Source organism: Rousettus aegyptiacus, unplaced genomic scaffold (assembly GCF_014176215.1).
Source record: "Rousettus aegyptiacus isolate mRouAeg1 unplaced genomic scaffold, mRouAeg1.p scaffold_m13_p_7, whole genome shotgun sequence".
Classification (NCBI taxonomy): Eukaryota; Metazoa; Chordata; class Mammalia; order Chiroptera; family Pteropodidae; genus Rousettus; species Rousettus aegyptiacus.
In genome coordinates this window covers 96434555-96450178 of record NW_023416310.1, presented here as the reverse complement: position 1 = coordinate 96450178, position 15624 = coordinate 96434555, and the positions used below count along the sequence as shown (strand labels likewise).

General features: G+C 40.4%; 2 protein-coding genes across 2 annotated transcripts in view; one reads left to right on the top strand and one right to left on the bottom strand.

The window, feature by feature from the left end:
• Window positions 1–3: 3 nt before the first annotated feature.
• Window positions 4–2292, bottom strand: TAF7 (TATA-box binding protein associated factor 7). The gene is made up of 2 exons (XM_016124170.2): window positions 2007–2292; window positions 4–1882 (listed from the first exon to the last, which is right to left on the bottom strand). The coding sequence occupies exon 2, from the start codon at window positions 1554–1556 to the stop codon at window positions 507–509; it is 1050 nt and encodes a 349-aa protein (XP_015979656.1). The 5' UTR covers window positions 1557–1882; window positions 2007–2292; the 3' UTR covers window positions 4–506.
• A 9693-nt stretch (window positions 2293–11985) lies between these two features.
• The window catches only part of LOC107499678 (protocadherin gamma-C4), a 155491-nt gene continuing 151852 nt past the window's right edge, over window positions 11986–15624 (top strand). Inside the window, exon 1 of the mRNA XM_016124126.2 lies at window positions 11986–14552. Within this exon, the coding sequence (XP_015979612.1) occupies window positions 12132–14552 (2421 nt within the window). The 5' untranslated portion in view covers window positions 11986–12131. The remainder of the gene's footprint in view (window positions 14553–15624) is intronic.

Here is a 15624-nt window from a genome sequence, read left to right as displayed (position 1 = left end):
TTATGAAGTGAAAACGTTATATTTATTATGTTAAAACAACTGTATGAAATGATTTACAACCCTACTTGTAGAAAACTGAGTACCTAGGAAAATAGCTACTGCATGGAAAACATACAAACTAGTTTAACTGCTTCTAGACTATTCTTACTGATCTTAGATGGCATCACAAACTGGCAATAGCAGCTTCTGGAAAAAGGAAAACCAGCAGCAAAGTCCTGAAGTGAAGTTGTGATTACTAAGTATTAACTGTTTATTCCACTAATTCTATAACTTTCCTACAACCATTTATCTGTTTACACATTCCTACTTCCTACAGGATAAACACCTAGCAAAGTGGTTCTGAGACAAAAGAGATAGAAAATCACATTTATATTTGTCTATAAGACAAATTCAACTGAAGGCAGCAGAGAAAATGGAAATTACTGCAGTTATATCTAGTCCTGGTGGTGAAAGCCCAAAGTTTTCTTCTAATGCTGACTTTAAGAAATTAAGTATCAAAACTCTTCTTACTTCTCTAGCAGTGATTCTAGCTCTTCTTGCAGAGAGCTGAGCTGCTCCTTTTCTCGGTCTTCCTTTTGTTTGAGTTCATCCAGCACAGCCTGAAATCTGTTCTTGAGCGCCAGGTTTTCCACTTTCATGATGAGATCTTCCTGTCGTTTTGCCCTGTCCTGGGTCTCCTGGAGCTTGCCTTTCATGTTATCAATCTGTTTCTGAATTCCGATAACCAGCTGATTGGTTCCCTCATTTTCTTGGTGCTGTTCATCTGATGCACTTAGCTTGTCCCTTAGCTGTCTTTCCAGATCTTCCTCAGTGTCAATGATGTTTATGTCTTCTTCATCTTGATGCTGTGTCTCATCTTCATCCTCACTGCTGCTGCTGAGGTCATTGAATATCTCCCGAAGCTCATCGTGTTCTAATGAGTCATGGCCCTGCCTATGGCCTGACATTCCTGGAGAAGAGATATCAAGGCCTTGATTTTCTGTTTCTTTTGTTTCATCTTCAGCAATTATTTCCCAACGAGTACTGACAGCTTCAGCATCTGTACTCAGCAGACGTTTCACTTCTTTTTCCACATCTGGAGATTCAATGTACTTCTTCTTTGCTGTCTTCCGGAACCTTCTCTTTCTGACATTTTTTAGAGGTAGAGTGATTCCATGGTTCCATATAAACTTTTTTTCTTTGTCTTTATCCTTCTTTTTGCTTGCTTTGGGATCAGCAGCAGCAACTGGTTCCTCCACGGGAGGATACAGATCACCATCAACTGTGGATACAAGCATCTGACATATATCAGCTGTCTTGTAAAAAGTTTTTTTATCAATGGTTTTCAAACTTTCCATAACACATGGCAGATCTACCAATTTGGAGGCCAGTGGGACCCGGTCCACTCTGACAATACCATGACGCCCATCAGGGTGTAACTCAATTGTCAGTCTGTCTTTCAAGTTCACATGGCCGGACTGTACTGCGCGCCTCACAGTAGACGCGTATTCTGGAGGTAGACGTAAGATAAACTGGCTCTCTAGTTCGTGAGGAGCATCATCTTTGCTCTTACTCATCTTTATTTCTTTGTGATCCACTTCTCTAGTAAATACTTGTTGCACTAAAAAGTTCCAACTATTGCCAACGGTTAACCAGTTATGAATTGAAGTATTTAATTACAAAGACTTCTAAGCAGAGCAGCAGCTAAGCGTCTATTGTCTTAATTTTGAATTAAGCACCAAGTCTTTTTAAATATGCAGTGACTGAATACCAGTTGTTTCTCACACTGGCTTATGCAATCAGGTCCATTTAAGTATGTTAGCTGCAATGCCAAGTTCCAACCTCTAGATGCCGCTGCCGGACAATGCAGAGCGAAAGCAAGCAGGAAAGCAAATGGCGGCTCCTGCGGAATGATTTTAGGGACAGAAAGTTAAGGCCCAGCAGACACTCAAAACCCACAAAATTTCCCGTAATAAAGACAGTCAAAAAGCGGGAGGCACTGAGCTCTCTTCGCCTCGGGTACTTACAATACAATGGCGATTATAAACCCAGCTTCTCCGGACAGGAGCAAGCGAAAGAGGAAGCCACTCGGGGCAAAGCGGCTGGGAGCCGAGCGTCTCCTTCCTGATTCCTTTGTTCCTCCCGGCTCTTGCCAAAGCGACCCGCTACTGATTATCAGTGAAGCGGCCCCAGAAGGGCAGCGCGAAATCACGTCGAAACCCGCAGCTCCAAGCACCACACTCTGCAAATCCGCAGCTCCGCGGACCTCCGTCCGGCACTACAGACCTAGCAGAAAAGAAAGCACTACGTCACCGCGTGGGGCGGGAGACCGCTGTGAGTGACAGCACGACTCAAACGGAAGTACGATTTGCCCCCAGCGCGCGCAGGCGCAACACGCAATTACGCCGTCTGCCGTTGACTTGTTCTCGCGAGATCTTGACTCCATGCGATGGGAATGAGTTTTCTTAAAGAGCTATTGGTTCGAGACTACTATGAGACAGAGGTTCCAAGAAAGACGTGGCTGGATGTTCCCGCACCTCTTCCCCTGCCCCCAGCTGCTGAGCCAGAACTTTTACCCGCTCACCATGGGGCCGGATAGCTCTTAGGCTTCCAGGTGATGGTCGGATGTAGGGCATCCGTGCTTAAAGCGTCTTTGCTTCTGGAAAAATCACGGACACACTCCAGAGTATATAGAATCTGGAGCCGATACAAGAATTTATAATTAACCATGCAGTGGGTTTTAAATACCCAAATCGGTAGAATGAGGAGGATTTGCTTCCCAGTATATAATTCTATGTTTTGTTGGTTATGAAAATCCCTGGCTGTGAATCCATGCTTCAGTCTGTTTTTGTTGTGAAGGACCCCAAGGGAACAAGGGTGATTCCTCTTTTTAATATGGTTGACTTAGATATAAATGTAAACAGAGAAGTACGTCTTCTAGAGGCACACCTTCGTTTAGGACAGAGTTGTCTGGTAGACAAATCATCTTATTGAGGTAGAATATAATTGAAGTATTATTCTCTGCCATTCACTTGCCAGTAATTTTTAAATTAGGGATGTTTTTTCATTCCACCTCTACTATTTTGATAACTGTTTTCTGCTTGGTTCTTTTATATGTAGTCAGATATTCATCAATACGAATCTATAGTATTTAAGCCTAACAGTTTACACTGATTCCTACTCATTTCTATTTTTTTAATGGAATCAGTTTGATAGAGCACCAATGTCGTTAAAATTTAAATTTCTATACTCTAAATATTAACAACTGTATCTGCATTTAAGAACCTCTCTTAAAATACGATTAACATTTCCAAAATTCACATTATTTCTTTATGCATTCATTGTCTCCATGCCAGATTGGAAGCTCATGGTAATCAGGAGTCTACTTTCTTATTCATCACGTCCCAGTGCCTAGCACCAAAAACAGGGGAAATATACAAAAAAAATTGTTAATTGAATGAACCAATTGATCCATCTAGAGGGAACATAAATATAGTCTATAACAATTTGTGAAATAAAATACATTTTATGTCACTATAAAATGAGATAGAGCCACTTCATATACATTTTCTCTAGTCAAGGACAATGCCAATTGTTATGAGCACAGAGGTTTGCTAATAGTGTTGTGGATGTGTCCTCTTTGGTTTAGGTAGATTATGTATTATGGGAGGAAATTAAAATAGTCTAGTAGTTTTTTTATGTTAAAATTATGAAGTTGAAATTATGCTATTTCAGATAATTGTACATTAGTTCTCTTGGTTCTATAATGTGTTGATAAAAGTTGGCTGATTATAATTTCCAGGATGATCTATTTCCTCTTTTCAAAGATGAAATTTTTTATTGTGCTTGTCCTTTAATTATACCTGATTTCACTTATTTTATAGATAAAAGTTTAACATGCTAGCTTCCACATAATGCTTTAACTATATAAAATGTAAGTCTATGCTTATGCATGAAAATAGTCCAAATATTGCTTTGCATTTTAATTGCTTATGAGTTTATAATGCTTAAATATCTTTGTCACAGAAAGTAACCTGAGAAATTCTATGAAATTCTGATTTGCCAAAATTATGATGTATTTTAGTTAGTAAACCTTTAAATGGAAGATGGTCAGAGATAATTAAACGGATTAATTGAGGTTTCCCCTAAAGTATCTACTTCCTTCAATCTTGAAACATATTTTCTGCTTTTGAGTTTAACACATTTTCTAAATGCTGGGGGTGGGGAGTTGAGGGTAGAATACATTGATCCTAAAGCTAAGGGCTCTACCACATCACCATTACCTCAAAGTCTGTTGATAAATCCAGTTGTTTTTTTTTTCAAATCCATTACACATACAGAAACACTCTGAATTGATGAATTATACTCCTGTGGTTGTTCCTTGGAATATCTGTGATACTAGTGAACCAAAGATTTAGGAAGAGCAATAACTTCCCCAGCGTGGTAACAGGTCCTCCAAAGGCTTCCTACCGATGGTAAAGTAGTATCACAATCAGGCTAATGCTGTATGTTTGAAAATTCCCTTTATTAAGTTTTCAAGTTCTTTATACTGTGGAGGTTAAAAAATTATGGGTGAGGGGAAAGCTCTGCTTATATTTTGGAGATCGATAATTATATATGGATGAGGAAATAGCAAACACCCCAAGAAGTACTCTTATATACTGCTATATCAGTGTATAAATAGTAAAAAGCAGGTTAAAATATAGTCTTTCATATAAAGTATGATGCTGTCTATAGAAAAAAAGACCAACCTAATTTACCCTGGTTTAAAAATAAGACAAATCTATTATCTCAAAAACCAGGTAGTCTAGAGCAGAAATATAACGTGAACCTCAAATGAAAGCTACACATGGTATATTAAATTAGTAGCCCCATTAGTAGCCCCAAAGGCAAAAAGAAAAAAGTGAAATTAACTTCAATATCAGTGTATTTAAACTAATCAAAAGTAGCAATTCATATAATCAATGTAAAAATTATTAATAATATATTTTACATTCTTATTTTGTACAAAGTCTTCAAAATCTGGTGTGTGTTTGACACTTAAAGCACATCACAATTTAGCCACATTTCAGGTGCTCGGTGGCCACATGTAGTTGTTGGTTATTGTATTGGACAGTACAATTCTAGAAGTATGGCTGTCTCTTGGTATGATTGAATCATGGCCTGGCACAAATTGTTTTTCTCTTCCTAATTTTAGAGATTGAGCATTTATTTATACTTTTTCTTTTTTTTTTTTTTTCAGCTTTGCTCTCATCTCTTTATAAACTTCCAAAGTCTGTAGTCACAATAACCCTGTCAGCAGGGAAACTTCTGTCCTTGTCCATGGTAAGTAAGTTCAGAGGGTAGTTCCCCCAACCAAAGTCTGTCTTTTGATCTGATTGCACTAGCTTAGGTCATGTGCTTATTCCTGAATCAATAATAGTTACCAGTTTTATGTTCAAAAGGGTGGGGAAGAGGTGGTATTTGGTAATGTCTGGAGACATTTTTGGTTGTTACAATTGTGGGAGTTAGGTCTTTTGGCATCTAGTGGGTAGAGGCCAGGGATTTTGCTAAATATCCTAAAATACACAGAACACCTATCCTCCCACGACAGAGTTATCTAGGTCAAAGTAGTATCAAGGTCAAGAAACCCTACCCTAAGCTTATTATTTTTAGCCTGTATTTCCAACTAAAAACTGACAAGTGGAATGAGATTACCATTATTAATTTAGATCTCTCAATACCTGCCACAACTATGAACAGGTTCAGCTTTGTCATAGATATGCAAAGGGTGAGCCCCTAAACAAAAAAGGAAATGTTAGAAGAAAGGAAATGGCATGGTCAACTGTCACAGTCCGTCTGGGCTGCAGTAACAAAGTACTGTAAACCAAATGGCTTGTAAGCAACAGAAGTTTATTTCTCAATTCTGGAGTCTGAGAAGTCCAAGATAAAGGCCCAAATTTGGTGTCTGGTGAGGGCAGACTTCATGTTCATAGACTACAATCTTTGCTGTAACCTCATGTGATAGGTGTATGGGAGCAGCCTCTTTTACAAGGTCATTAATGCTATTCCTGAGGACTCCACCCTCATGACCTAATCACTTTCCAAAAGCTTTACCTCCAAATACCATCACATTGGGGATTACATTTCAACGTATGAATTTTGGGGGGACACAAATATTCAGTCTATAAAGGCAACCAATAGTTTTCATGAAAGAGCTAAGTATTTAGGGGATTATAATAATATATATGTAATTCCAAAAACATACAAATGGCCAATAAGCACATGAAAAGATGCTCCTCAATATCACTAATCATTGGAAATGCAAATGAAAACAACAATGAAATACTACCTCACACCCATTATGGCTACTCGCAAAAAAAAAAAAAACAAAAAAAAACAAAACAAAATAATAAATGTTGACAAGGATGTGGAGCAAATGAAACCCTTGTGCCCTGTTGTTGGGTATGTAAAATGGTATAGCCACTGTGGAAAACAGTGTAGTGGTTCCTCAAAAAATTAAAAATAGAATTGCCGCATGATCTAGCAATTCCACTTTTGGATGTATACCCAAAAGAATTGCAAACAGAGTCTCAAAAGATATTTGTATACCCATGTTCAGAGCAGCATTATTCACAATAGCTAAAAGTTATAAGCAACCCAAATGTCTATCAACAGATGAATGGATAAGCAAAATGTGGTATATGTGTGTGTGGTATATATATATATATACACACATACATACAGTATGTTGACATATGCTCCACCATGGATGAACTTTGAAGATATTATGCTGTGTAAAATAAGCCAGTCACAAAAAGACAAATACTGTTGGATTCCACTTATATGAGGTATTTTGAGTGGTCAGAGTCATACAGATAAAAAGTGTTTGCTAGAGGCTGGAGAGATGGAAGAATGAGGCATTATCATTTAATGGCGATAGGTATCAGTTTTACAAGATGGATAGAATTCTGGCAAATGATGGTAGTGAAAGTTGCATAACATTATGAATGTATTTAATACCACTGAGCTGTATAATTAAAGATAGTTACGATGGTAAGCTTTGTGTCATGTTTATTTTGCCACAATAAAAAATTATATATGTATTTAAAAAGTAAAGGTATATATCAAATATAAATTCTTTAAATCAGTAATTTTATAATGCACTTACTGGTAATTTAAAGTTTTTAACAGTATTTTCTACCTTTTTAGAGTGAAAACTTGTTTTGTATTGTAAAACTTACAGTGAGAATTTCTTGTAATGTAAAATTTTTTTCACAATGGGTAATTCCTTGAGTAAAAAGTTTTCTAAGAAAAAAGAGGCTTCAATATGTTTTCTTCAAAACGAAATTTCAAGAGGGAAAATTCTGTAAGAATTTTTATTTCATGTCTCTGAAATGTAATAAAATAAAACGTTTTCTTTAAATTTTTGAAAATACTATTTTATTAATATTTTGTCAAAAAGAAGGAACGACTTCCAGCCTTTGTCTAAATCAGCTGGTATTCTAAAATAGGTCCCAGATATAAAGGAAACGCAGTCTTCTTGGGAGAACTTTGAGAAATAACAGGCGGTAGATACTGTTCTGGATCTCTAGGTGCCGCTGTCGGCCAATCCGTGGGTGGAGTGACGCAAAGCAATCCACTGGCGACTGACGCCACGATACTCAGTGTTTTGAAAAACATTTGGAGCAGATTCTGGACGCCATCTCTCCTGCAATCAGCTACAAATACCTGGGTCAGGAACGTAAGGATGTTGAATAACCTACAGTCAGGCGCTGCGTTTTCTTTCCAGCACACCTTTGTAATCGAGGAGCAACCGTGTGTGTAGTAGCGAGGTGCATTCGGATCTGAGAAGCAGTATTGAAAAGAGAAGAAGAAATCCGCCCCAGGGAAGGGGCGGGATGGGGGGGCGCAGGAAGTGCCGTTTCCCTTCCTGCTATCTTTGTTCACCCTAGTGAATTACGCAGCATTTGCGCTAGGAGATTCCGGAAGAGCCGGCCAAAGGTTTTAAAGTGGAGAATTTCGCCAAAGATCTGCATCTTAATGAAGAGAACCATGGGTGAGTTTTGAGAAAACTCTATTTACCGCCAGCGAAAAGAGAGCAGGGATGAACTCTAAAATGACAGAATAGATCTATCGGATATGCCCAAGAAAGTCCCTAGGCCTCTTGAATCTCAAACCTTCACTGGAAATCCTATAAATGCTTTTCATATAAATGTATTCATCTTGGATATAAATAACATGGCTTTTAAGGCAGACATTTTGTTTTGAAATTTCTAGAAAATATCTTAATGGGAACAAAGTTTACTCCTAAACCACAGTAGATTTGGACGCTGCAAGTAGTTCTCTATGACTTTACTAGCTCAGTTTCAGTAACCATCTTTCCTACCCCCAAACGTAAAAGGGAGCATTAAGGCAGTAAGTACTCTGGTTGCTATTGGAGGAATCTGGACCAGAGGAGCAGATCTGCCACCACTTAGTAGTGGGGAGGGGCAGAACAGCTAAGGGCAAAATTTAGGTCTTGGATGCCAATGCCACTCCTGAGCCACACGAAGTACAACAGAGTCTGCCTGCCGGATGCTCTGCCCCGCATTTTCTCTGAATCTTCAAGTGATCCTCCACTGACCTAGATGACACCCTTACGGTAGTGTTCTTCTATTCTTTCCACACGATCACACAGGGCATGCAGAATATATCTGGTGTTCAATAACGACAGCACCATCTTTGATTTTAAAGAGTAATGGTCACATCATGGAGTAGAAGAGAAGACTGGAGGCAGTTTAAGGGCCCATTTAAGAAATCTGACTGAAATGGAGGTTGAGAACTATAATGCAATACAAATGACTTTCAACTGGGTGTCTAGTCCTATTAGGGGCAAGAACTGTGGTTGCTCTGACCAAAACAAAAGGACTCAGAGACTTGCTTAAATGGAGAAGTGAAAGATACTGTAGAGAGTCATAAACACAGCCAAACAATTCACCTCTAAGAATTACTCTGTAGTTTTTTGTAAGCTATTGGCAGATAGAATTCTAAACTGGGAAGTACAGTGTCACCATCAGAGTCATGGACAAGGACAAGCTGTCCCTCTTCTCCCTGAATATAACCCGCATCAATGAAAATGCTCTGGTTTTCCAACGGGCCTCTTACATGATCCAGGAGACCTGGAACACCCACCCAGAGCCTCCATCACACACTTTAGTGCTTCTGACGTGGACTTGGGGCCTTACCTGCCTCCTATTTCTTCCTGACCCTGACCCAGCCCTGCAGATGTTGTCATCTGACATGTAGGTGAATGCAGAGCACAGTTCACTGTAGCCTACCTTTCAGCTGACTCTCTGGGTTCATGACCAGGGTTTGACTGGGTTCAGTGTCATCCCGAGCCTGTCTATACTGGTGGACCACCACCACAAAAACACACAGAGAACCATATGCCAGGAGCTGCAGCTAGAAGTCACAACCCTCTTCAATGGGCACCACACACTGTGTGGCCTGGCTGCCTGGTCACTAATTTGAATGCAATGCCTGGTTATCCTATAACATGCTTCAGATCACAAATTGCAACTCTTCAACCTGGGTGTTCACAAGAGTGGGATGCACACTATGGTGCCACAGGCCACAGAGACACTGTTCTCCATGGCTTGCAGGTCACCTCTGCTCAGTGACGACAGTTGTCATACTGCACCTGGTCTTTGCTTACAGTTTGCAGGAGTTGCTGCAGGATCATATTGACCACCTGGCACCTGCCGCCAGGCAGGCAGAGCTATAGTTTTGCCTAATAGTGGCCTTGGCCATGATCTTGGTGCACTTCCTCCTTGTGATACTCTGGCTATTGCCCTGTGCCTGCAATGCTCCTCCACCTCTGCTTTCAGTCTGGTCTCTGGTCCAAGTCTGGATTTGAAGTTATTCCACTTCAGGGAGAGAAATTTGCCCTATTCTTACAATCTATGTGTGACTTTAGATATTGCAAAATCTTAATTTCTTCAAGTTAACTTAAGAAACATCTTTCAACTGGATATTCTCTGTAGTGCCAGCAATGAAGCCTTAAATATTACACTGGATTCAATTTTATACATGTGAGTTTCAACACTTTTATTTTGTAAATATCATCCTATTATAAATCAGTTCTCATTTTTCTTATTATTGGGGGAGGGGATTTATACAAGTTGTACATGCTAGTTTTGATATACATTTTGATTTGCTCATTAACCTGAAAAGTTCCTTTGGAGAAGGTTTTGTGCCTATTAATGTGGGTTCTGAAAAGTTGTATTTCCTGCTAGAGTCTTTTTCTTGCAATAAGGAGGTTCAGTGCATTTTCAAGTTTCTGCCCTTAACCTCCATACACTTGCCTTTAAGAAGCTGAGAAACTGTAGATTTTGTTACACAGGAACAGAAGTTCTCCTTCCAAAAACTATTCTTATGGCTTTTGAGTGTTTCCTTTCTTTCCTCATTTTCAAGATTCTTCTCACTTAGTTTCCATGGGTTTGCTGCCAATATCTGGTCCATTTTGTTTCTGAAAAATGTCAACCTCTGGAATGCAGAGAACATTCTTCCCTAACTTGGGGATAGAGACAAATGAATCACTCTAAGCCTGAGATATTTTAGTTGGTAACCTTTCACTAATTTTGCAATAAATAGAAGAAGGAAGGCAATCTAGTTTAAAAATCCTGCTATTTAAGAAAGCCAACTTCTTGGAAAAATTGAATGTGCTTATAGGACAATACATATTATCCTAATACCTTCTAAAAATAAAGATGCGGAGAGAGAAAAAAATGACATGGATAGGGGCTCTGTTCATCTCTCTGGCGACCAAATCAAAGTTGTGACAGAGACAAGAAACAAACAGCAAGGAAAATTGCCTGGGATCTAGATGAACAAGCCATACAACTAGGGAGAAATCTAAGAAATCACCCTGAAATAGCAGAAGGTGACAAATCAGACACTGAGCTTGTCCTTCATGGTTCTTCTACAAGATATTCCAGTAAGACATCTGAAACCAGCTACAGTGAAAGCCTATGAATACTATGAGACAGATGAGTTTGCAATTACTGAATACAATGCTCCTTGCAGCAAAGATCACAGAAATAATGCCTGAAGACCAAGGCAATAAAAACTGCTCTGCTGGAGTCCCTGTTCCACAGATTCAGGTCTCTGTGGAAGAAAAGAGTTTTTGTATCTCTGAAGCCTTAATGAATATATTTTTTAAGTCGAAAAATAAAGATGCAGCCTTTTTCTTTCCAATTTTGAAGAATATACCTCTTGTGTCTCTTAAATTTGAAGTCTATATTAGACATTTATTTGATATTTTCTGGTGAAATTCCAAGAGATCAATGTTATTTTATTCAAAATATATTACCTTTGTGTAAACTAAGTCTTTTTAAAAACCCAGATTAAAGGTCTTAAAATCCACATAATACATAGATACTTCAGAAAAAGGATAGAGTAAAATATATTCTTCAAAATTTCAAGTTTCTGATAAATATTCAAAGCAGAATAGAGAGGAAATAGAACATTCCAATTTTTAAAAGTCTAGTTTATATTCTAAAAATGTATTTTCCCTTTGATTTTTTCATCCTCCAGTAACAGGTAAGTTGCTCTTTTATGTGGCCTGAGAAATTATCAAATGGTCAAGATATACCACAGAGTGGGGGGATGATTTTTTTTTTCCTTTGTGATAGTCCCTGAGTAACATACAGGTAAAGCAGATCGCTTGGAAATACTGGGATTCTACTGTATTGAAATTTAATAACATTGATATATGATTAAATGAACACAGTAGTTTCTCCTTTTCATATATATATTGTACCATGCTTGACTATTTCCTTGACAATAAACTAAAATTTAAGAATAGAGCGGATTAATAAGGTAGTTACCTAAGAGTGCAGTAACTGGTTAGGACTCTAGGCGCCGCTGTTCACTAGTCTGGGAGATATAGGCGGACGGAGAGCGTACAGCTCCTCCCCGCCGCGCCCCCTTCCCCCCCGCCCCTCCCCAAAAAAGCTTCTTGGAACCTCCATCACCGCCAGATTGAAAACAGTCTCCCTGAGGCTGCCGAGATCCTACTTCTGGACCACTTTCTGCTCTGAATTCTCCTGAATATTCAGTTAAGACTCAGAAGAGCAGAGAAACAATACCCTTAGTACTGGACTGGGAGAAAACTGTGAGGCGAGAAAGCAATGGCGATTTGGGTGAAGCTGTCCGGCTGCAGCGGGCAGGTCCTGCTGTTCCTTTTCCTGGGGCTGTTGTTGGAAGTCCGGGCTGGAAAGATCCTCTACTCGGTGCCAGAAGAGACAGACGAAGGTTTCTTCGTGGGCAACATTGCCAAAGACCTTGGGCTACAACCCCAGGAGCTGGCGGAGCGGGGAGTACGTATCGTCTCTAGAGGTAGGACACACCTTTTTGCTCTGAATCCGAGAAGCGGCAGCTTGGTCACCTCAGGCAGAATAGACCGGGAGGAGCTCTGCGCTCACAGCGAGCGGTGTCTGGTGAGTTTTAACATCTTGGTAGAGGATGACATGAAGCTTTTCCCCGTTGAAGTGGAAATAATTGATATTAATGACAACACTCCCCAATTCCAGTTAGAGGAAGTGGAATTTAAAGTAAATGAAATTACCACTCCAGGTACCAGGATCCCTTTGCCTTTTGGGCAAGACCTTGATGTGGGTATGAATTCGCTCCAGAGCTACCAGCTCAGCTTCAACCCTCATTTCTCCCTGGATGTACAACAAGGAGCTGATGGGTCCCAACACCCAGAGATGGTGCTGCAGAGTCCCCTGGATAGGGAAGAAGAATCTGTCCACCACCTTCTTCTCACTGCCTCCGATGGGGGCAACCCAGTCCATTCAGGAACCCTCCGCATTCGAGTTCAGGTGGTGGATGTAAATGACAACCCTCCATCATTTACTCAGGCACAGTACCAGATGAGTGTCCCAGAGAATGTGCCAGTTGGCACTCAGTTGCTCATAGTAAAAGCCACCGACCCAGATGAAGGAGCCAATGGGGAAGTTACATACTCCTTTCATAATATAGACCACAAAGTAGCCCAAATATTTCAGCTGGATTCTCACACAGGAGAAATATCGAATAAAAAATCCCTGGATTTTGAAGAATACAAAATTTATCCAATAGAAATTCAAGCTCAAGATGGTGCAGGCCTCATGGCCAGAACTAAGGTGCTGATTAAAGTTCTTGACATAAATGATAATGCTCCAGAGGTGACTATCACCTCTGTTACCACTGCAGTCCCAGAAAACTTTCCTCCTGCGACCATAATTGCTCTTATCAGTGTGCATGACCAGGACTCTGGAGAAAATGGTCACATTACATGTTCCATTCCTGGAAATCTGCCCTTTAAACTAGAAAAGTTAGTCGATAATTATTACCGTTTAGTGACAGAAAGAACACTGGACAGAGAACTTACCTCCAGGTACAACATCACAGTAATAGCAACAGATCAGGGAATTCCTACTCTATCTACTGAAACACACATTTCATTGCAAGTGACAGATATCAACGATAACCCCCCTGCCTTCCCCAAGGACTCCTACTCTGTGTACATTTCAGAAAACAACCCCAGAGGAGCCTCCATCTTCTCTGTGACAGCCCATGATGCTGATAGCGATGAGAATGCACGAGTCACTTACTCCCTGGCAGAGGACACGCTTCAAGGGGCATCTCTGTCCTCCTATGTTTCCATCAACTCAGACACCGGCGTCCTGTACGCACTAAGAGCTTTTGACTACGAGCAATTCCGAGAACTGCAACTGAGAGTGACTGCGCATGACAGCGGGGACCCAACGCTTAGTAGCAATGTGTCACTGAGCATATTCCTGCTTGACCAGAATGACAATGCACCAGAAATCCTGTACCCTACTCTTCCCACTGATGGTTCCACTGGCGTGGAGCTGGCACCCCGCTCTGCAGAGCCCGGATACCTAGTGACCAAGGTGGTGGCAGTGGATAGAGACTCGGGCCAAAATGCCTGGCTGTCCTACCGCCTGCTCAAGGCCAGCGAGCCGGGGCTCTTCACAGTGGGGCTGCACACGGGCGAGGTGCGCACGGCGCGGGCCCTGCTGGACAGAGATGCCCTCAAGCAGAGCTTGGTGGTGGCCGTCCAGGACCACGGCCAGCCCCCTCTCTCAGCCACCGTCACGCTCACCGTAGCCATTGCTGACAGTATTCCAGATGTCCTGGCCGACCTGGGTAGCCTAGAGATCCCGCATGACTCTGACGCCTCAGGCCTCACCCTGTACCTCGTGGTGGCGGTGGCCGCAGTCTCCTGCATCTTCCTCGCCTTTGTCATCGTGCTGCTGGCACTCAGACTGAGGCATTGGTACACGTCACGTCTGCTCCAGGCTTCAGGGAGCGGATTAGCGAATATTCCCACCTCGCACTTTGTGGGCGTGGATGGTATGCGAGCGTTCCTGCAGACCTATTCCCATGAGGTGTCCCTCACTGCGGACTCTCGAAAGAGTCACCTGATCTTTCCGCAGCCCAACTACGCGGACACGCTCATCAGCCACGAGAGCTGTGAGAAAAGCGAGCCTCTTCTGATAACTCAGGATTTACTTGAAGACAAAAAGGAGATATTTTCTAAGGTAAACTTTTTGTAGTAAATCTACCTAGATAAAAATAATCTGAGTTTACTTACTTCTTTTCACTCTTTACTACTACCAGTTCTTCTATTTCCCATATATCTTTGTAGATTTCTATTTACAGATCCTGAAAAATAGTTATAAAGTGTTTATATCCAGTATATTTATAATTGTTTTTCATTGAAAGTTAGACCGTAATTAATTATAAAGTAGGATGGTGTTTGGGATTAAGAGTGTGTGTGAGATGCCCGTTGTGGAAAGAGCACTCCCTCAAAGACATCTGGCTTCCAACATTTTCTTGCTTGCCTCTGGCCAAATAATTTTATTTTGGGGGGGTTTTATTGTCTTATCTGGCAAGGATAGAGTTTAAATATAAAATGTCCACCAATATTTATGTGACTAATACTATTTTCAGATTTCCTTAAGTTATAAACACTTCTTAATTTATCCCTAAATTTAATGTAGATGTCAACTGGCAGGTGTCAGGGTGCTGTTTTATTTTGGGACATTTAAAGAAGTAAAGATCTATAGGTAAAGGTCTAAAATAGTATTTTTAGTTGTGTTAGTATAAAATTACGGAAATCTATATGAACTGCAAACTTAATTTATTGTTGAATACTTTAGTCTTTTGTTTAATCTTTTATTTTGAGATATTTTATACATGCTGAAGAATACTTCAAATGTTTAAGTTACTTATGAAATGGAGTAATACAATGAATGATAGAAAATTTACTATGCAATTTGAGAATTAGTTCTGAAGCCTCCTGACTTGTATATTATTCCTGTAATAGAAGTGACTAACAAAAATCAACTATATATCCCATTTTAATGTATATGCTAACTCTTCACACACACACACACACACACACACACACACACACAAATGCATTATATGAGAGTAAGTCCATGCTTTGATTTACTTATTCTGCTCCAATAAATTACAGAGATATATAAAATATAAAAAGAGGAAAGCGAGGTGTTTCCATACAGTAGGTCCTGGGTTCAAGCCCCAGCTGAGCCACGGCCCATACCCCAGCACCCTAGACCACCTGGGTGTGCCAGGCCCCGTGGGAAG

Bases quoted from the DNA above. Each gene is read 5' to 3' on its own strand.
- TAF7 (XM_016124170.2), bottom strand. From the start codon at position 1,556: ATGAGTAAGAGCAAAGATGATGCTCCTCACGAACTAGAGAGCCAGTTT.